Below are 23,106 nucleotides of genomic sequence, written 5' to 3'. Positions count from 1 at the left end.
GTGGGCGTTGTCTGGTCTGGTAGCCACAGAGAAATGGTTCGATCTTCATAACCCCAGCAGTAAACATTCCTTCCCAGAACTGGAGCGGAACAGTGGGGCACCGTCTCTATGTTCAAAAAGAAAATAATTTCACTGCCATTGTGACACCGCCATGTAAGAAAATGCAAATGTTGCAGTGAGGCAGTGAGTGGGGCTGATGTGTAACTCCCGTCGCCACCCCCGCCCCCCCCTGTTTCCCTGCTGCTTCAATTCTGTATTTCGGCGAACTCCCGGATGCCATTCAGTTGGCGTGGGCTAACCAGAGACTATGCTTAAGATACGTTTTTTTTTTGTTTTCATTTGGTTGATGGATTAGCTGACGGGTCAGTCTGTGACCCTATCGATTCATCGAAGTGCTGATTGTGACAACCGTTCTGTGATTTTCAGGCATGCAGCAGTCGGTGATTAGCAGCCTGATTGCTGTTTGATTGACGCATTGTCCAACCTGCAGACCCTCTCACAGGTTGGACAATGAAGCTCATCCTTCCTGTGCACTTCCGAGTTGTGCCTCCAAACTTCCAATAAACAAAAGACTCCCAATTTACTAAACACACACATCTGTCCAGCAGGAGCTGGAACGGTAATAAAGCAGTTCGCTGTCGTCTCATTCATTTTCTAGAATCAAAGAATCTCTCAGCACAGCAAGAGGCCATTCGGCCCAATATGCCTGTGCCGGCTCTTTGAAAGAGCTATCCAATTAGTCCTACTCCCCCGCACTTACCCCACCGCCCTGCAGATTTTTTTCCTTTTCAAGTATTTATCCAATTCCCTTTTGAAAGTTACTATTGAGTCTGCTTCCGCCGCCCTTTCAGGCCGTGCATTCCAGATCGTAACAACTGACCACAACAAGGCTCCTGCTGGACAGATGTGTGTCTTTAGTAAATTGGGAGTCTTTTGTTTATTGGAAGTGCACAAGGAAGCTTCAAGAGCCGGTCGTACACAGATTAAATATCTGCTTTTGTATTGAACAGTAATTTAAACGTGCTGTGTTGTGGTAATGAGACATCCATCGCTGGAGCAGGATAAACCCTGGTCTATGGAAACCTGTCTCCCTTGCTTGTTTATAGGCTGACCCTAATGATCCCGGTCAATAAATCGACAGTCCAGATCACTAGGATTTTCAGGGTGATGTGCAATAACCAAAGGCTGCAGTTTGGGGACCATATTTTCAAGGGGCAAGTGGGGGAGGGATGGGTGATGGGGGCGGTGGTTGCCAGTGGGTGGGAGAATGTAAATGTTTAAATTGTTTGGGAGGACTCGTTAACTAAAACTTGCATGGCAGGAGATCATGAGCTGGACAGTTGGAAAATCATACTAGTTTAAAATAAACTGATCACAACTACCTGCTCCCTGCTTCAGGATACGTACAGACTGTTGCATGCGAATAGTTGCCAGGCATCTAATTCGATGACAGTAACTAAGAGAGAGTTTTACAGCATCTCTTTAGCGCCTTTCACAACCTCAGGATGACCCAAAGTGCTTTGCAGCCAATGAAGTACTTTTGAAGTGCAGTCACTGTTGTAATGTAGGAAACGCGGCAGCCAATTTGCGCACAGCAAGATCCCGCAAACAGCAATGAGATAAATGACCAGGTAATCTGTTTTAGTGATGTTGGTTGCGGGATAAATATTGGCCAGGACACCAGGGTGGACTCCCCCCGCTCTTCTTCAAAATAGTGGCCGTGGGATCTTTTACGTCCACCTGAGAGGGCAGGCGGGTCCTCGGTTTAACATCTCATCTGAAAGACGGCAGCTCCGAAAGTGCAACACATCCTCAGTACCGGGTTTTCTGAAGTGGTGCTGAGCATATCCCATCCCTCGATGATGGTGAATAGCTGAGCAGGAAGATCACAAGTTCAGTCCCTGGTCAGTGTTACGTTGGTTGATATCAGTATAGGCACTACGATTGGGCTCAGTGGTGTTGGATTAGGGAAGGGAAAATTTGTTTGGTGTTCCTGCTTCTGATTGTGATCCAGCAACGTCTGTTGTGTGTCTGGCGAGGACAGGATCAGATTTGGCTATGATGCCCCTTGCGGTCAAATAGCCAGCCAACACGCACCATCCTCACACGTGACGATTGGACATAATACCCAAGGCTTTCTCACATCTGTGGTATTATACCCCAACTCTCAACCCCCTCCAGGATGAAGAAAATGAGGAGGAAAAGGTTGGAAGCATGTTGTTTATTTAGGGGCATTTATGACGGGAGCAGGTTCCATTTATAATAACTGCAGCAATTTATTTTCATCTGTTGGCTTCTTTCTTAAAATCCATGTCATATTTAGTACCAATACGCACTGTGATTTTTATCACAGTACATTTAATGTTCTGTGATACTTCATCACCTCAACTTGTTCCTGTTTATTCCCCCCCCACCAGTGACAGACCTGTGATCGGCTAAACTTCACTCCCGTGTTAGACAGCTTTAAAAAGCTCACTGTAGACACAACCCAACTTGGGAAGGACGTCTACCATTGCACTGCTGGGGGGTTTCACAGCTCTGATGAGGATGGTGCAAAAATTACACACCTTCCCCACCACCCCCCCCCCCCCCCCCCCAATTATGTTCTCATAGTATCGTAGCAGGTACGGCACAGGAGGAGGCCATTTGGCCCATCGTGCCTGTGCCGGCTCTTTGAAAGAGCTATCCAATTAGTCCCGTTCCCCTGCTCTTTTCCCATAACCCTGTAATTTTTTTCCCTTCAAGTATTTATCCAATATCCTTTTGAAAGTTACTATTGAATCTGCTTCCACCGTCCTTTCAGGCAGCGCATTCCAGATCATAACAACTCGCTGGGTAAAAAAATGTTTCCTCATGTGGCTTCTGGCTCTTTTGCTGATCACCTTAAACCTGTGCCCTCTGGTTACCGACCCTTCTGCAACAGGAAACACTTTCTCCTTATTTACTCTGTCAAAACCGTTCATGATTTTGAACACCTCTATCAAATCTCCCCTTAACCTTCTCTGCTCCAAGAACAACAATCCCAGCTTCCCCAGTCTCTCCACATAACTGAAGTCCCTCATCCCTGACACCATTCGGGTAAATCTCTTCTGCACCCTTTCTAAAGCCTTGACATCCTTTCTAAAGTGTGGTGCCCAGCTGAGGCCTAACCAGTGTTTTATAAAGGTTTGATGTGGAGATGCCGGTGATGGACTGGGGTGGACAAATGTACAGAGTCGTACAACACCAGGTTATAGTCCAACAGCTTTATTTTAAATCTCAAGCTTTCGGAGCTTAGCTCCTTCGTCAGGTGAGTGAAGAAGGGTTTCCATAAAAGCATCGCATATATAGTCAGAGAACAATGTCTGGTGATTACAGATAATCTTTCCAACTGCCCGTTATCACACCTCGGCAGGGATATAATTACAGCAATCAAAAGAGTGGATGGTGTTCAGACAGGTTTAGACTGGGACACCTTACATTCAAGAATACTGAATACACACGGGGTCAGATAACAAAGACACAGAGAGAGAGAGAATGACCCGTTGTATTAAAAACAGATAACTTTTTTTCGCTGGTGGGGTAACGTGTAGCGTGACATGAACCCAAGATCCTGGTTGAGGCCGTCCTCATGGGTGCGGACTTAGCTATCAACTTCTGCTCGACGATTTTGCGTTGTCGTGTGTCTCGAAGGCCGCCTTGGAGAACGCTTACCCGAAGATCGGAGGCTGAATGTCCTTGACTGCTGAAGTGTTCCCCGACTGGGAGGGAACCCTCCTGTCTGGCGATTGTTGCGCGGTGTCCGTTCATCCGTTGTCGCAGTGTCTGCATGGTCTCGCCAATGTACCGTGCTCCGGGGCATCCTTTCCTGCAACATATGAGGTAGACAACGTTGGCCGAGTCACAGGAGTATGAACCATGTACCTGGTGGGTGGTGTCCTCTCGTGTGATGGTGGTATCTGTGTCAATGATCTGGCATGTCTTTCGGGTTCCTCTCTCTCTGTCTTTGTTATCTGACCCCGTGTGTATTCAGTATTCTTGAATGTAAGGTGTCCCAGACTAAACCTGTCTGAACACCATCCATTCCTTTGATTGCTGTAATTATCTCTCTGCCGAGGGGTGATAACGGGCAGTTGGAAAGATTATCTGTAATCACCAGACATTGTTCTCTGACTATATATGCGATGCTTTTATGGAAACCCTTCTTCACTCACCTGACGAAGGAGCTAAGCTCCGAAAGCTTGAGATTTAAAATAAAGCTGTTGGACTATAACCTGGTGTTGTACGACTCTGTACATTTATAAAGGTTTGGCATAACTTCCTTGATTTTGTACTCTGTGCCTCTATTAATGAAGCCCAGGATCCCATATGCTTTTTTAACGGCCTCCTCAACTTGTCCTGTTTTATTGAAATCCCAGTGGGAAAAGCAGCTACAGTGTGGCAGGAAGAAAATTTCTCCCATCCGGAATTGTTCTTCCCCGAAGGGCTGTTATCTTACTGAGGAAAATTAGTTACTGTAAAAAGAGAAATGCAAATGTGACTTTTATACCAGGGGACAAAAGATTAGTCCCAAAAACCTGCCGCAGGTGTGATTCACAGGTATATTGCATGGTATGTATGTGTGTGTAGGTATTTCTGCGTTGTGGCTGCTTTGCAATGTCCTGATGTGACCTGGTACCTTTGGGCCAACACTGTTTTAATAGGGAACTAGCAGAAAAGTTGATCCACGGTGATTTAATTGAACTCCCGCCCGATTTTCTTTCACAAGTAACGTTGAACTGGACCTTCCTTCTGGCTGGATTTATTGCTTTGGATAGAAAGTGTGGTCAGACATGAATTGACAAAAATCTCTCGCCACCTATGCCCTGACCATTGGCCAATGTGTGTGTAGCAGTCTGCTGGGCGCAGCTGTAGTTTGGCTGGGATTTAAGTATAAAAAGTACTTCATTGGCCGTAAAGCGCTGTAGAACATCCTGAGGTCGTGGAAGGCGCTGTATAAATGCAAGTATTTTCTTTCTTTCTCAGTGGGGCATGCGTGTATGGCACAAAATTGCCTTTAATTTGGCATTACCTACAACCTCACTTGGAGGCCACAGGATGGCTGGTGTGGAAAATGGAACAATTGTCCTCCTGGTGCAGTTGAGCGGCGGGGGGAGGGGAGGGAGGAGAGGGCTATTCTGGGCTTGGGCCATAGTAGAGGGTGCTTTACTTTGTACCTTGCTGTGCTTTACCTGACCTGACCGAGGATTGTTAGATGGTGATGCTGCATGCCTGAAATGGGAAATTCCTGAAATTCTCCAGCACTATAACATGCTTTACCTTGATGGACATAAAAAAATTAGAGGTAAAGATCCAAACACAGCGTAATGGTGGAACTCATTTATCACCTTTTCAGTGGAGACGTTCCTTCTGATTTCACTCTAATTTGTGTTTAACTAATTTAAATTGATGCCCTCAGGCCATACTAGCCTGGCTTCCTTTGAAGTAATGTTGTGGGTTTACTTTATCTCTACCATTTACATACCTGATGCAGTCCCCTCTTAACCTTCGAGTGTACCTTTCGCTAATCCTTCTTCATGGTTTATTCTCTTTCACACCTGGGATCCATTTGTTGCTCCTCTCTGCACCCCCGCCAGTGTGTGTGTGTGTGTGCCCTTTTTGTGGTATGGTGACCAGAACAAATGTGTTAAACATTCCTGATGCTGCACTGTTTTTTTGGTCCTTAGGGTTTCAGTAAAGGATTACATAGATAGAATTACATGGAATGTACAGCCCAGAAACAGGCCATTCAGCCCAACTGGTCTATGCTGGTGTTTGTGCTCCACACGAGCCTCCTCCCTCCCTACTTCAACTAGCCCTATCAGCCTATCCTTCTATTCCTTTCTCCCTCGTGTGTTTATCCAGCTTCCCTTTAAATGCATCTATGCTATTCGCCTCAACTACTCCTCGTGGTAGCAAGTTCCACATTCTCACCACTCTCTGGGCAAAGAAGTTTCTCCTGAATTCCCTATTGGATTTATTAGTGACTATCTTATATTTATGGCCCCTAGTTCTGGTCTCCCCCACAAGTGGAAATATCATCTCCACTTCTACCCTATCAAACCCTTTCATAATCTTAAAGACCTCTATCAGGTCACTCTTCAGTCTTCTCTTTTCTGGAGAGAAGAGCCCCAGCCTGTTCAATCTTTTCTGATAGGTATAACAAGCAGACCTCTGAAAGTTTCATTTGTGTCCACGCGGATTGTGAAAGTCACCGAACGACCTCGGCCTACTCCGGAGAATTTGAAATAGTCTTTGACTCTTTTTTTAAAAAAAAATTAATTATCCAGTAATTTCAATTTCACGGCAAAGAGGGGATTTAGCTAAAATTGAAATGAAAGTGACTTTAAATTAAGTGAGTGAACTATATAGAGATTTTGTCCTGTGTCCGCAGAGAACACTTTGAGCTATAATAACAAGTGTGCCTCATATAATCTGGGCTTTGTAACCTGCTCATTCGCCTTTTAAACTGAGGAGTGAGTCAGTAACCGAGAAGCATTTCATGAAATGCATTAGCTAACATTATTAACTGTTTCAAATCAGTTAGGGGAAATCTATAGCACGGTTCCTGTGTCAGAAGCATTTAAAAAAGCTTTTGATTTTGCCTATTAAAAGAATTTGCTTTTTTTTTAAAAAAAAGAGGACACGTCGCATCGAGTGTAATATTCTTGGAAAAACGACAGGTAATTTGTGCTGTGTCCTGTACGTTTCCTGGGGCGATAAACTTAATGGAAATGTGCAGGCTGTGGAAGTCGTAAAGTGTCAGGCGATACCTCTGTAGGGAGAGATAGGTGCCCCGGGGAAGAGTACCACGGGCGGGAAGTGTTTTTGCCAAAACATTGAAAGGATGTCAGAAGAGCGAGAGGAGGCCGTTAAGCTGCGTGAAGTGGGATAGTGAAGGAAGAGCAGAGCAAGGCCTGGTGTCCATTCTCTCTAATCACTCCACAGCACGTATGTGTGGGTGAGAGGGAGGGAAAAGTGATGTGTCGTTACAATGCACTTGGATAGCTAAGTCACGCGCTGCAGTGTTTAACCTTTTTTTCACATGGAAGCACAGTCTGTTCTTGTTAATTCAAGAAACCGCCACACAACTGAAATAAAACAGCACTGGAAGTTTTATTTCAGCACAATTCAAATTACCTGATGATTTGAATTAAGCTACTTTGAATTATCAGACACACACTGTAAACCACAAGTGGACGCAGGTAAGGTGCTTTAACTCAGGCACTAAGACCCCGGTGTCTCTCAGCTGTTTTCTGCAATTGTGCTGCTAATTTCTTTACCCAGAGAGCGGTGAGAATGTGGAACTCGCTACCACGAGGAGTAGTTGAGGCGAATAGCACAGATGCATTTAAGGGGAAGCTAGATAAACACACGAGGGAGAAAGGAATAGAAGGATATGCTGATAAGGTTAGATGAATTAGGGAGGGAGGAGGCTCGTGTGGAGCATAAACACCAGCATGAACCAGTTGGGCCGAATGGCCTGTTTCTGTGATGTACATTTTGTGTGATTCTTTGTAATCTGACTTACTCGTCCTGGCAGCAGACCTATGAAAAGCTAGGCCCATACTTCTGATAAGGGAGCCTGATTTAGCTGCATAGATGCCAGAAACCTGCCCGTTGACACTTGGGAACCTGAATTAAAAGAGCACCAGAATAAAAGTAGCAATGAAGAATGTGTATCTGTGTGTAAATAAAATATTTTTCATTGTCAAAGAAGTGCGATTTACAATTTCCTCCTGTGTCTCCCCCATTTTCTCCTCTCCTTTCCCGAAGGCCCCCTCCCCCCGCCTCGCTGGTTTTATGGACACCAGGCAGCCAGTGGCGAATGTAGAACTGAACACAGCTGGTGTCCCATTCCCTCCCCTCCACTTTCCGTTTTAAAATTTATTTGGCAGATTCAGTATCATAAGAACATAAGAAATGGGAGCAGGAGTAGGCCATACAGCCCCTCGAGCCTGCTCCGCCGTTCAGTAAGATCATGGCTGATCTTCTGCCTCAGCTCCACTTTCCCATCCGACCCTATATCCCTCAGTTTCCAAAAATCTATCGATCTCCGTCTTGAATATACTCAACGACTGAGCATCCACAGCCCTCTGGGGTAGAGGATTCCAAAGTATCAGAGTGAGGATTATTTATTAAGAAAGAGGGACATGTTGTGGGGGGGAGGTGAGAGGAGGGGGGTGGTGGAAGAGACTGCACCTTTAAATGGCTAATGACCTTTGCACTTTAGCGTCAGTCTTAAGGATGGTTCCCAGAAGTGAGCCTATTGTGCGAAAGGCTGTAAAATGCATTTCCATGGAAACGTAGCTTTAACTCTCCTCATCTGAATCACTTTAAAGGTGGTGACCCCTGACCTGGATGAGCATGCAGTTTATGGAAGGTCCTGCCCGTGTAGGACAGGCTGTTAACAGTAGAACTTAAGACAACATGGAAGTATAGGTACTTTTTCCTGTTTTTGCACTAATCTGAAAATTCCCGAGTGAATATGGGATTTATTCCTGGCTTCCTGCCCCTCGGGGGGGGGTGGCGGGGGGGGAAGAAAAAAATCATCTCAAATTTTGTGCTATCACCTGGGCCCCTGAGAATCCAATTGCTTTCAGTGCACCAACCCAAGGAGTGTTGGGGGCTGGGTAGCACTTAGGTTTAGAACATGGCCCTTTCACCAAGTCCCAGGCCAGACTTGCATTTATCTAGCGCCTTTCATGACCTCAGGACGTCCCAAAGCGCTTTACCGCCAATTAAGTGCTTTTGAAGTGTAGCCACTGTTATAATGTAGGAAATGCGACAGCCAAATTGTGCACAGCAAGATCCCACAAACAGCAATGGGATAATGACCAGAAAATCTGTTTTAGTGATGTTGGTTGAGGGATAAATATTGGCCCCAGACACGGGGTAAACTCCCCAGCTCTTCTTCAAAATAGTGCAATGGGACCTTTTACATCCACCTGAGGGGGCAGACGGGCCCTTAGTTTAACATCTCATCTGAAAGACGGCACCTTCCAACAGTGCAGCGCTCCCTCAGTACTGCACTGAAGTGTTAGCCTAGGTTTTGTGCTCAAGTCTCGTGAGTGGGACTTGAACCCTTAACCTTCTGACTCAGAGTGCTGCCCACTGAGCCACGGCTGATGCTATAGAAGGAAAGTATCCCCTTTCTGCCAGCTGCGAGTGAAATGCATTTGGAGCTGTCTTAGTCCAAAGCATACCACTGCCCACGTTGCAGCACTAAGTTAACATTGCTGCTCAGAGGGTCCACAGAGCTTGCTGGTGTGGGAAAGGGCAATGTGGCAGGGGCGTAACTCCTTTGCGATTGGTGTTACAGGAGCTGCGTTACATGGAGCCTTACTCTGCATCCAACTTGTGCTGTACGGTATCTGGGGATGCTTGATGCCGATACTGGGCGCGAAACAATACTCGAGTATGTTCCATCTGTTCCTGAACACTGACGTCCCCCAGTTTACCAAGAGCAAAAAAATCAAAAACTTTTTTTTTAACACAAGACATCTCAACAATAGCTAATATCCCTCTCGTTGTGGTGTTTGCCCAACAAATCACAGCACATTTCCTGTTGTGCGGTCACGTGAGAAATGTTAAACAGTGCGAGGACAGTATTGCTGTAAACAGTGCAGAAGGAATGTGAGACTAGATGGTTCTGTAATGTGACTTGTTGGAGTGCCTGTTTCACAATGTATTTTGTGGGCGCCTTTAATGTAGTAAACTTATTATGGCATTGCATGGACGGAGAAGTGGAGATGATTGACACGTTTTTGAAGAGGCATTTAAACATGGGATGAAGGTGGACAGGTTTAGGGAGGGAGTTCCAGCGAACAGGGTCGAGATGACTGAAGGTTCTGCATTGATGGTGAGTGCACAGGAGGCCATTTTGGTGTCCCCCATGTTCATAGGGTTTGGTGCTTGTTAGTTGCTAATGGGCCCTGTCCAACTGCATTAACCGCTATTCTTTTCAAAATTTGCTTCAAAAGGAATAGTTTTACAGCAAAGAAGGTCCATGGGATGTACACCCCAGGGCTAACTACTAGTCTTCAGCTCAGGCACCATGAGTGCGTATGACTTGTGCATTCTATGAGTAATATTCCAAAAGGCTACACTCTGTGTCAAGAGGCAAGAGTTCAGCTGTTTTGTCCAAGAAAGCACAACAGGCAGCTTTCTGAAGAGCTTACAAATTACTGTTCTCTCCTAAGAAAAGAACGAACTTGCATCTCTATAGCGCCTTTTAAATCCTCAGTACATCCCAAATTACTCGTTTGAAGTGCAGTCACTGTTGTTTTGTAGATAGTCAATTTGCATACAGTAAGGATCCATAAACAGCAAGTTAATTAAAGGACTAATTAATCTGTTTTGATGGTTTTTGTTGAGGAATGAATATTGGCCCAGACACTGGGAGAACTCCTTGGTCCGACTTGCCGATCTTTTACCTCCCACCCAAGCAGGAAGACAGAGCCTATAATGCACCATCTGAAGGACGGCACCTCCAACAACACAGCACTCCCTCAGTACTGTGCTGAGGTGTCACCCTAGATTACACACTCCAGTCCTGGAGTGGGATTTCAAACCCTTAACCTTAGAGACCAGAGTGCTACTAACTGAGCCAAACTGACAACCATTGTGTTGTGTAGGACCCACCCTGTGCCCTTCTGCTTCTGCGATTTTATTTGTAAATAAATCTAGAAGGTAGTTTAACATGTGGAAAGTGATTGAATGGTGTGATTGATTTTTACTCTCTGTAGGTGGGTATCCTACCCATTCCCCAGAGAACAATTTACCATAAGGGTTAATACTTAGACTAACCCAAACACCCCAGGAAATAAAGATGTAGATTTCAGCTCATAAGAGGTGAGGTCTGTTTACGAGAACTATTGTCAAGCTATTTACATGAGGAAACAGCGTAGGAAGGTGGGGGCAGTAGCTAAAACTGATAATGGAGGTCCAGCATGTGTAGAAACAAACATTGCTTGAGATGCTCAGATTACATGATATGTTTAAACAGTCACAGTAAATTAATATCGGACTGTGCCAACTGCACAGTTAAAAATGAGCACGGACGATAATAAGAATCAATTGCATTGCCGAGCAGCGGTTCCCTGGTTCGATCCAAACTAATGGGATATTGGCGCCCTGTTGCAGCATGTTTATCGGAAAGCTGAGATACGGGGGGAGTCACTGACTCCATCTGCTTTTAAAGTGGAATCTCTAGTTAAGGAAGGAAGACTGCATTTATACAGCAATTTATTACATCTCAAAATGTTTCATGTACAATGATGTGCAGAGACTTACGTAGGTAAACACGGCAGCTAATCCGAGCACAAGATGCCACAAGCAGCGATGAGATGAATAACCAGTTCATCTGTTTTCGTTAGGTTCTTTGTATGAAGTAACTGCTAAAAGGTAACCTGGGAACAGAAATGTGTAGAAATTCCCCAGCAATGGAGATTGGACCTGGCCCGTACTCTCCGGTGACCTGGAATAACAGGGAAGGGTTAAAATTAGAACAGTGCAGGATGGGGTAACGGGGAAGGGTTAAAATTAGAACAGTGCAGGATGAGGTAACGGGGAAGGGTTAAAATTAGAACAGTGCAGGATGAGGTAATGGGGAAGGGTTAAAATTAGAACAGTGCAGGATGGGGTAATGGGGAAGGGTTAAAATTAGAACAGTGCAGGATGAGGTAATGGGGAAGGGTTAAAATGAGAACAGTGCAGAATGAGGTAACAGGGAAGGGTTAAAATTAGAACAGTGCAGGATGGGGTAACGGGGAAGGGTTAAAATTAGAACAGTGCAGGATGGGGGTAACTTAACCATTTGTTAATAATGAATCCTGACCTGTAAAATAAATGACTGACAGCAAAATCTGCTGCAGGGTCCAGTTGCTTTTGGCATTTGGAGAATGTCTGCTAATTTTGAAGATTATGGTACCCAGCAGCATTATGCTACTATTGCAGTGCACTTACCCCTTGTGAAATTAAATGACTTCAGGTGCTTTCCTTTACGAGGTCTGCTACTGCTAATCAGTAGCACGAGTATATATTTTTTGACTCGTCAAAATGTTTTTAATTTGCCTGCGCTGAGGGGATGGATTTGCTTTGTGCTTTCTGCATCAGTACTCCCGGGTGTGGGATAGATCAGGGGTGCACAAATAAATTATATCGGGGTCCTGATCTTGTGTTTCACATAAACACACTAGACCCTCACTCTCGGTGACATATTTAGAGATATACAAGAATGCTCATTGGGTAAATGAGTACTGAGCTGTACTGATCAGAAAGGTCATCTCTTCGATCCCAGTTTTTGCCTCGGTTCCCACTCCCGAACCCCAACCCCCCCTCCCGTTTTTTGTTGGGAAGTGCAAGTTGTGGGGATTATCAGGCGGAGACAGTGTCAGGCTTGGGCCTGAGGCCCCTGGGAGTCAAACGGCCTGCTGACACTCGCTGTTAAGGCTTGAGAGGTGAAGACTGGCCGTTTGGGTGAGGAACCCTGCTGCCTGCATGAGTGACCACCTTGGAGAGAGGAGGAGAGATAAGCAGGGGGTGGGCAGTCTGCAAGGGTTCACACATCTTCCCGTTCACACAGAGTCTCAGAGTGCTGGTGTTAACGCTTATCATATGTTGCCTGGTAAAGTCTAGTTTCTATCATTTGCCAATCGTGTAATCGTTCCCAGGGTTTTTTTTTGTTGTTGAATTGCCGCATTATTAAGTGAAACGTGTACCTGATCCTTTTACAGAAATAAATTTACATTGTTCTGGAACAGTTGGAATCTCAGCTCCATCTTGCCCTGAAGTTCTGTTCCCGCCACGCTGGCTGCGGGGAGTGGGGAGCTGGCTGCGGGGAGTGGGGAGCTGGCTGCGGGGAGTGGGGAGCTGGCTGCGGGGAGTGGGGAGCTGGCTGCGGGGAGTGGGGAGCTGGCTGCGGGGAGTGGGGAGCTGGCTGCGGGGAGTGGGGAGCTGGCTGCGGGGAGTGGGGAGCTGGCTGCGGGGAGTGGGGAGCTGGCTGCGGGGAGTGGGGAGCTGGCTGCGGGGAGTGGGGAGCTGGCTGCGGGGAGTGGGGAGCTGGCTGCGGGGAGCTGGCTGCGGGGAGTGGGGAGCTGCCACCACTTACGATGCTGCACAAGTTAGTGTGGGTGAGGAAGGCGATTTGGCCGACCTTTACTTGTCCATCAGACAAACCCACAATTCTCCTTCTTTCCCCCCCCCCACCTCCCCCGGCAACCAAACAATGTCCCGCTGTTTCTAAAGCAGCTTTTATGTTGTTCTTTGGCCACTGGCTCCCTCAATGTGGACTGTGCGTAGCCTGCAGACACTTTAACATCAATCTGATGGAACTTCTTTGGACCTGTGGCCAGGAAGGCCTGTATTGCATTTTTTACTGGGTTTTCCTAACTGTCGCCGGCCTTTCTGGGACCTGCAAACACTCTTGTCCCGCAGAGCTTTGGTCCGTTGTCATGACCGCACTACTCCACGTGGCCAAAACGTCTTGGCCAGAAACGGTAGGTCTCAACAGTGAAGCTGGATTATGGGAAGACCAACTCCACGTTCGAACAGTAAATGCGGGAGATCAGCCGCTGTTTCCGTATCTTCACACTGTTCCCTTGGAGAACAGTGTGAAGCAGGATTCGCAGGGTGATTAACCGTCTGCGACGTGCATGGCCAGGACTATCTTTATACCAGCCGATGGGGTGGCTCGTCCTATACTGGGGGGGAGGGTATCCCCACAACCCATACGATGAGGCGGGGGCCACCCACACCCACCAGACGCGAGTATCCCGCTGGGTGTCAGCCCAGAATTCCAAACCGGAGCTCCGGTCTCCACTTGCCGGGGCGGCCTGGAGCCCCAGTCTCGAACCCTACGCCTTCTGACTCGGGCGGGAATGCTTCTGTTCACTCTCCCGACATCTGGCCAGCAGTATAAAAGGAGCTTTAAATGACTCTCGGGCTTTTGTCTTCACTATCCCACCGATTCCCACACGTTGGTCACTCTTTGTGGAAAAACTCCTTTGTGTCACTCCTACCCTTGCCTGTGACGAGCAGTTTTCAATCATAAAACCCAATAACAAGGGGCAACTGACACATCCAATCAAGTGCACGGATATGTCTACATAGTAGTTCAGATTGTTTGACAGTTAAATGGGTGCATTTTCCTTTTTAATTTGTCACAGCAAATAAGCATACAAGCACGCACAGAAAATCAGTGAAACTTTTGTGTAAGAGGGGTTCAGTGCCTTGTCTATATTTTGGGCACGTGTACGTACTTCTGTAGCTTCGAACCTGCTGTTGCGACATTGGTAAATGGAATTACTTAATGTAACATGTAAATGTGGCAACTGCATCATTCCAAGTCCATGTGGGTCTGAGCCAGGAGATTTAAGAACCCGACAGCTGCCATTTGCAGGCTGACATTAATAAATATGCAGCCTTGCTTTTGGCAGCGATCACTGCTAGGAGTCCAGGCATCTGCTGTTAAAGGACAATGCCATCCTAATTATAATCCTCATGGGCCAGAATCTGAATAAAAGGGGCACAGGGTGAAAGGTTAAAGGGGTGGGAAGTTGGTGACACGTGTGCAACTCTTTTAATAGGGATAGTTATCAGCATATTCTCTCTCTCTCTCTCTCTCTCTCTCTCTTCCCCCCCTTCCCCTTCCACCCTCCACTTCCTCCTCTCCTCTCCACCCTCCACTTCCCCACCTCCTCCATTTCCCCTTCCCCCCTCTCTTCCCTTTCGCCCTTCTCTCCCCCCTCCCCCACTTATAGAATCGCATAGCACAGAAGGAGGCCTTTCAGCCCATCGTGTCTGTGCCAGCTGTTTGAAAGAGCTATCTAATTAGTCCCACTCCCCCTGCAAATTTTCCCTTTTCAAGTATTTATCCAGTTCCCTTTTGAAAGTTACTATTGAATCTGCTTCCTCCGCCCTTTCAGGCAGTGCGTTCCAGATCATCATAACTCGCTGCATAACATTTTCTTCCCCCTCATCTCCCCTGTGGTTCTTTTGTCAACTCCTATGACCAAGTGGGCCGTCTCTGCACCCGAGGCTATTTCACCGCGGAAATCTCAAAGCCAAAACCCAATCGTGTCTGCAAAAAGAGATGTACTTTCCCTCAGGGGTCACTGCGCAGCGAGCGGGAGAGAGGGGGAAACATGCTCAAGTCCTGCAGTGGCTCAGGTGAGAGCGCAAGATTCAACCTTGTTAGTTTTGGTATATGTCTGATTCTTGTACTGGGCTCGGCCTAAAGCACAGGATCTCTGTAAATAAAAAAAAAACAGACGGGTGTTTTTATTTTCTGACTATGATTTCAAAGTTATTAAATTGAGGATCTGTAACTTCTAAAACCTGCTTGTTAAAATTATCTCACACACACACACACACACACACACATACACTACAAGGGCCCCTTTAAAACAGTTGCCAATAAGCTTCCTGTGCGATATTCTTTAATCATCACCTCCGATTGTTTCCAGCAGCTCTTCAATGCTCTGTATAACTCCAAATGCATTTTCTGGCAAACACAAACACACAGCCTCATTCACACATCACCCCTAGTGCTCGCTGACCTACATTGGCTCCCAGTCCAGCAATTTTTAAAATTCTCCCTTGTTTTCAAATCCCTTCAACAGCCTCACCCCTCCCTATCTCTGTGACCTCCTCCAGCCCTACGACCCTCCGCGATCTCTGCGCTCCTCCATTTCTGGCCTCTTGCGCATCGTCGGTTTTCATCGCTCCACCATTGGCGGCCGTGCCTTCAGCTGCCTAGGTCCTAAACTCTGGAATTCCCTCCCTAAACCTCTCCAACCTCTCTCTCTCTCCTCCTTTAAGACGCTCCTTAAACCAACTTCTTCGACCAAACTTTTGGTCACCTGTCCTAATATCTCCTTATGTGACTCGGTGTCAAATTTTGTTTGATAATCGCTCCTGTGAAGCACCTTGGGACGTTTTACTATGTTAAAGGCGCTATATAAATGCAAGTTATTGTTGTATTTCCTAGGGATTTGACAGTGGTGATAGATGTTGTCCTGCTCGTACTGTATCCAGCTCAATGTGCGCTGGACACATCAATCTCCACTCCATACAACATGTAGGAAGCATGTGTTAGAGGTGCAGAAATGTAGTTCAGTTTCTGGCTTCATAAATGCTGCAATAAATCTATGAGCACGACTGGAAATAATTTTGAAATCCCACTGTTCAGAATGTGGGAGTTGGATAAATATAAAAGAATTGCACCTGGTTTCTTTTCTCTTTGGGGGTGGTTGAAGTTTGGAAAGGTTGTAACTCTGTTTGGATTTGAAAACAAAATGTTTGCTGTGCCTCCACTGTAAAGTTTGTCAAACATTTCTGCTCTGTTGCTGACTCTATTTGTGCAGAGACCTCCATGCTCTGCACTCCTCTCTAGTTCTGCTCCTTTCCCATTAGTGGTTTGACCATATTGAATGGCCCACTTGTTTATAACTCAAACTATGATTTTCATACCACTGGTTCTTGTTGATGTCCTTTTGGTGTGGCATCTTTCTTCCTCCCTTCTCCCTTCGCCCCCCCCCTCCCTCCCTCCCTTCCCCCTCTGTCTCTCTCCTCTCTTCCTCCCCTCGCCCCCTCCTCTCTTCCTCCCCTCGCCCCCTCCTCTCTTCCTCCCCTCGCCCCCTCCTCTCTTCCTCCCCTCGCCCCCTCCTCTCTTCCTCCCCTCGCCCCCTCCTCTCTTCCTCCCCTCGCCCCCTCCTCTCTTCCTCCCCTCGCCCCCTCCTCTCTTCCTCCCCTCGCCCCCTCCTCTCTTCCTCCCCTCGCCCCCTCCTCTCTTCCTCCCCTCGCCCCCTCCTCTCTTCCTCCCCTCGCCCCCTCCTCTCTTCCTCCCCTCGCCCCCTCCTCTCTTCCTCCCCTCGCCCCCTCCTCTCTTCCTCCCCTCGCCCCCTCCTCTCTTCCTCCCCTCGCCCCCTCCTCTCTTCCTCCCCTCGCCCCCTCCTCTCTTCCTCCCCTCGCCCCCTCCTCTCTTCCTCCCCTCGCCCCCTCCTCTCTTCCTCCCCTCGCCCCCTCCTCTCTTCCTCCCCTCGCCCCCTCCTCTCTTCCTCCCCTCGCCCCCTCCTCTCTTCCTCCCCTCGCCCCCTCCTCTCTTCCTCCCCTCGCCCCCTCCTCTCTTCCTCCCCTCGCCCCCTCCTCTCTTCCTCCCCTCGCCCCCTCCTCTCTTCCTCCCCTCGCCCCCTCCTCTCTTCCTCCCCTCGCCGCCCCCTCCCCCCCTCCCCACCTCTTAGAAACACAGGAGCATAAAATTAAAAGATAAGAATGTGTCCAAAACAATGATGATCTGGGGCAAGGACAGGGGAAGAAAGGGACAATAGGCAGCTCCAGCTGACGGGCTAGCACCAGCAAAAGCACAATGGGCCGAATGACCACCTCCTGTTCTGTAATTTATATTATATGTTTTGGAAGCTGTATATCAATCAAGTCGTATCAGTGTGGCATCTTTCTTTCTCCCTTCCCCTTTCTCCCTCCCCTCCCCACTCAATTTTTCCTCTCCCCTCTCTTCCCCCTCCCCACTTACCTCACCCTCTCCCTCCTTCCATTCCCCCTCTGTCTCTCTCCTCTCCTCTATTCCTCCCCTCCCCCCCCCCCCCCCTCTTCCTTTGCGGGGAAAGCACCTTGCGGGGGAGAGGGGGGTGGTGAAGAGAGGCACCAAAGAGTCTGAATCTTGAGTATCTCGAGAGTCTTGTCCAATTTTGGGAGGGGAGGGAGGGCATAGACAAAGATCCTTCCTGAATTTAGTTAAGTGGAGGGAGAGTGGACCCCGCAGTTGATGGGGTTCATCATCTCTCCGTCCCGTGCAAGATAATAGAATGTTCTGAATGGTTGTGAAAGGGTTAATCTGCCTCAGCGATCGGTGCCGTTGCTGGTGCACATCTGCTTTCTGTCCTTGCGCTGAGGTTTAATGACAGCAGGCAGAAAGACAGCCCAATCCAGCCAGCGGGGTGTCTTCAAACAGCTTGTTTACCGAGGAGTTAATACTCGCGGCAGGGCCGTGCCACAACCCCAGGACATTGAAGTCCGTTAGAAGCTGCAGCAGTGCGTGCTGCGTCTAGGCCGGCCTCTTCAGAACTAGCACTCGACCTGACAGGAAATTTCACAGGGGGGGGTTTGGCTCTTTCAATGCAGGGATACTGTTTCGACATTAGATTAATTATTTTGTTACTTATTTCCCTTCAAACTGTCGTTTCAGAAGCACCTCCAACTCCACCTTGTAAAGTACAAGCAAATTGTTTTATAGCGGTGTTGTAATGAGTAGTGGGACCATACCAACGGGATAGGCCTTAGTTCAAAACCAGTCCTTCAGCTGATGTTGATGGTTGTCGACCTTCAATTTCAACAGAACAATTCTCTTCCCTCTGTCTGAGAAAGTATGGAGATAATGACAGGGCCCTTCATCCTCTACAGTAACACACATCCTGCGGATCAGTTGAGCAGCACCACGATTGTGGCAGCCAGGGACCGGGCGCTGTGGAGTTTATTAACACACTTTCAACCTCTGGGTTTGCATTTGAATCTAATCCGGACTGATGGGATGAAAAGCCTCTCTCCTCTGGAGTGGCGGTGAGGATGGCTGAGGAAAGGGCAGGCCAAAGCCTGATTGATGGCAGGCCTCTTGGTCGGTGTAGTAAGATCAGGAAAATTGTTATTTTTCAACCAGGGTCTTTTAAAAAGAAAAGCTGAGTTCAGGTTTGCGAGGCTCATCGCTGCGTAACGGTGAGTATTCAGGCGAGTTCACTGCCTGGAGCACTCCACTTTGGAGCTAAGGTTGCCAACCCTGGACGGACATATTCCTGGAGGTTTAATCACGTGACATTTTGCTGCAGTTTGCAAATGTGATTCAATATGTACTTTTGCGTACAGCTGAATATGAACAAATTGGCCAAGTGATGAATTCGTAGTGGCTCAACTTTATCTGGCATTTAAAAATCTAGGTGTCGAGCTTTGCTACCTGTATCTTTTATTTATCAGTGAACATATTAACAGACTAGAGCCCAATGGTCGGTATCAATATTGAAGGGAATCCGTTGCAATGTATTAGGAAGAAAATAAGCAATGGTGGAGTCATCTGGGAGGAGTTGGTGGCTTTAACTATCCCTTCCACTAAACACCAATCCAGGTAATTCAGCTCCCACTATCGTGACAGGCTAAGTCAAGAAAAAGAAAGTGCAGAAAGACAACAAAGAGAGTTTATCTGCTCCTCTTTCACCCTCCGCCCCCCCAGCCCCTCTCCAAACACTGTTGGCAAAGGCTACAGTTGGCAGTAGCCACGGGAGTAACAGCCAAACAGATTATGCTGGTAGCAGCTGCGTTCAAATTTGCTTTAAAATTGACACATGCCTGGGCGCGTGTGGAAACCATTCACGGCACTGTGTTTTCACCTCCCTTCTTCTCTCTGTTGTTAACCCTTTACCATGCACCATCTCTGGCCGAGAGACCGTGGATGGTAAACCTGCTCCTGGGTTTCAGCCTGTGCAGCTAGTAGAAGGCACTAAAGTGTTTGCAGGGTAACGCTCGTATTCTGCTTCTGCCCATCTGGGGGACCCCTTTCCACGACAGCACAGCTGAGATCAGTAACTTAAGATGCGAGTTCAAGTCTCACTTCAGGGCTTGTAGACTGACCCTCTTAAGAGTGCTACATTATCTGAGGTAGAGATGTTAAACCAAGGCCCTTTTGGGGTTCAGATGGATGTTAAAGATTGCGAGGTATTATTTGAACAGGGAGTTGTCTGGTATATTGATCAAATGTCCTCCCTTAACCAATGCTACCGAAAACAAATGAGCTGTTTGTGGGATTTTGCTGTGTGCTAAATTTGCCTAAATAAAATAATTCATGGTCTGCCTGAGGTGCTTTTAGTTCTTTGAGATAAGGCGCTATATAATTACAAGTATTTTTTTTCCTGCAATTTAGGGGAACCCAAGCTTTAGCACTCAGCGATTCAGAGTTCAAATTGCCTCTTGCACAGTCTTTGAATGGTGGCAACTCGTTTGTGATAGAAGGCAGTGTCGGTACAAGAATTGGGAGCATTAGGAAAGTTTGGAGAAGGAATGTAATGGATATTTGAGTCACAAGCGTTTCTGCCAGTTTTTCTCATCAGTTGTCTCCCCCCTCCCCAACTCTCTGAAGGTGTTGACTTATTGGAGGAGGTGGGTTCCATTGGGTCAGTTACTCGTGAGTATCTCGCCCAAGCGGCTATTTTTCACGTGTATCTTGACGGTGAGCATCAGCAGGCTATTGGAAAGAAGAAAGAAAGACTTGCATTTATGTAGCACCTTGCACGACCTCAGAACATCGTAAAGCACTTTACAGCCAATTAAGTACTTTTGAAATGTAGTCACTGTTGTAATGGAGGAAATGTGGCAGCCAATTTAAGCACAGCAAGATCCCACAAACAGCAATGTGATGATAACCAGATAATCTGTTTTAGTGATGTTGGTTGAGGGATGAATAATGGCCAAGACAACGGGGAGAACTCCCCTGCTCTTCTTTAAAATAGTGTCATGGGAACTATTACATCCACCTGAGAGGGCGGACGGGGCCTTGGTTTAACGTCTCATCCGAAAAACGGCACCTCCGACAGTGCAGCACTCCCTCAGTACCGCACAGAAATTGGAAGTGTAGGACATCAGAGCTGAGTCCAATCCTGCCTTCCCCTGAAGTGCACACACTCGCATTTCCATTTGAGAGTTGCTGAGTTGTGATCAAGAACAGGAACCCTGGGGTCTATGCTTTCTCCCCCCGAGGTTAATTTTATACCCCTCCCACCAGCCTGATGAGACGGCACAGACCAGGGATCAAACTATGAATGTTCTTTTTTCTTGCCACACCGCACTGAGAGGCGCACAACTGGGCAACAGTGTGAGAGCTGCCTCCCCCAGCAGGGTTTCTGTTACCCAGGTACCAATTCAGGACTGGCCGTTCAGAGTGTTTTCTGGAATTCTGATCTTCCCGTGCCACAGTTAGCGGGATACTTACATCCTCCGGACCTGGATCGACCGGTTGAGTTTTCCATGTTAGCGGTGTTGGCCTGCTGCTGCTGCGTAAGTGATACACCTGGAGCTGGGAAAACAGGAGTATGGTCCTCTTACTGCAGGCCCACCCAACCACAGGGACCCTCGGCCAACTTTTCAATAGACACCTCTGAGGTACTAAGTGCCACCCCAATCCAGTGCCCAACATAATCCCTCACTATCTGTCCATATCTCACTATCTAGTTTTTCTCTTCCCCCCCCCCCCCCCCCCACCCTACAAGACCTGAAGCTTCTCATGGGGAATGACCCTGACCCTGACCCTGCCGACCAGTAGCCCCACCTAGTGTGAAGACCCTCAAAATATGCATTATGTAACTTGCAAGGCATCATGTCCACCGCGATTGTGTATTCTACCATGACCTGGGAAAGTGTACAAATTCTTGTAAACTTTGTAATTACCATATTGCCGGGGGGGAGGAAGAGAGAGGTTTTTTTCTTTAACTTAACGAGTATAAGGGTTTCTCACTGTGTTAAGATGAGTTCAAAAGATCTCTTTAAATAAGGAAATGTAGTGCAGGACTGAATCGCCCATGGCGCTCTCACATTGCTGGGTATCTGAGGGTTTAGGAAGTTGGTCTCATTTAAAACTTTAAAAGCCACCTCTGGGGAATTACGAATTCTCACATCTGTCAGTAATTTCTGTTGCTTATTTTAGTGCATGGGCCCAGCTGCATTTTGTATGTTTTATTGTTGCAGAGTTCTTGATTATGAAGCTTAATGAAAGTTATCAGATTGCGAGTGAAGTTTTGCAGGAACAGAAATTATTATTTTTTTGCCAAAGTTTTAATTATATTTTAACATGCTTAATGCCCCATTAATTGCGGGTGGGGTGGGTATTGTTCTGTTGGCATGAGGCATTCACACTTGACGCCATCTGTTGCAGTGTTAGATCAGAGCCAGGGTGAGCAGTTAAACTGTCAGGAAGGAGTCTGTACAGACGCCCGAGAGCTTATACTCTCAACGGCAGCAACACTCGCCTTGGCTAAGGGAATCCACGCCAGGAATTAAGTAGAAAACAGAAAATGCTTGGAAGTGCATTTCAGGTCAGTCAGCATCTGAGCGAGAAAGGAGAGGTTTTCTGGAAACTGCACAAATTCTTAACCTGTCCTCCCCATCCCCCCCAAATGCTCATGGACTCAATTAGATCATCCCTCAATCTTCCAGACTCAAGGGATCACAAACCAGGTTTATGCAACCTGTCCTCATAATTTAACCCTTTTAGCCCCATTTAGTATCATTCTGGTGAATCTGCACTGCACCCCCTTTCCATGGCCACTATATCCTTCATGGGATGCGATGCCCAGAACCAAAGCGTAATTGCCACCAGTTCCCTCCCCTCCTCCTGGTGGGGTGCAGATCCACGGGCGCTGGACATCATCCCATCTGCTCCTTGAATGCGTCAGCCGACTAGTTCGCCATAGTGGGCGTCACATCCAAACACACATCTGTCCTCACCCAATGTCCGCATGGTAGCCGGATAGCAACCGGCACTGGGGATCCATTTAGGTTTAACCCAAGAGTGCTGACATTAGTTGCTGTCTTTGTAACACCCCAACTGAGATCAACTAACATCTCGGGGCTTGAGCCTGGGGCCACCTGTGTCGTTGAGCCATCAGAGGAGTCTACAATTTTCATTTTTAATCTCTGATGGAATTAAATGAGAACATAAGAAATAGGAGCAGGAGTAGGCCACGTGGCCCCTCGAGCCTGCTCTGCCATTCAATCAGATCATGGCTGATCTTTGACCTCAACTCCACTTTCCCACCCCATCCCCATATCCCTTGATTCCCTTAGTGTCCAAAAATCTATCGATCTCAGTCTTGAATATATTCAATGACTCAGTATCCACAGCCCTCTGGGGTAGAGAATTCCAAAGATTCACAACCTTCTGAGAGAAGAAATTCCTCCTCATCTCAGTCTTAAATGGCCGACCCCTTATCCTGTGACTGTGCCCCCTAGTTCTAGACTCTCCAGCCATGGGAAACAGCCTCTCAGCATCTATCCTGTCAAGCCCCCTCGTAATCTTATATGTTTCAATTAGAT

The 23,106-nt window shown here is 47.3% G+C and overlaps 1 protein-coding gene across 2 annotated transcripts in view; it reads left to right on the top strand.

The window, feature by feature from the left end:
* Nucleotides 1-23,106, top strand: part of nxn (nucleoredoxin) — a 157,105-nt gene that overhangs the window by 79,787 nt on the left and 54,212 nt on the right. Inside the window, exon 1 of one of the 2 annotated variants that reach the window (XM_068008431.1) lies at nucleotides 9,717-9,880. The exons of the other annotated variant lie outside the window; for it this stretch is intronic. Coding sequence (XP_067864532.1) covers nucleotides 9,809-9,880 — 72 coding nt within the window. The 5' untranslated portion in view covers nucleotides 9,717-9,808. Of the gene's footprint in view, nucleotides 1-9,716; nucleotides 9,881-23,106 lie in introns of those variants that run through there. 2 annotated transcript variants of the gene reach the window in all.

The sequence above is a fragment of the Heptranchias perlo genome, chromosome 28 (assembly GCF_035084215.1).
Source record: "Heptranchias perlo isolate sHepPer1 chromosome 28, sHepPer1.hap1, whole genome shotgun sequence".
Taxonomy (NCBI): domain Eukaryota; kingdom Metazoa; phylum Chordata; class Chondrichthyes; order Hexanchiformes; family Hexanchidae; genus Heptranchias; species Heptranchias perlo.
Note: the sequence above shows the minus strand (reverse complement) of the source record. Positions and strands in the feature narration are given on the sequence as shown.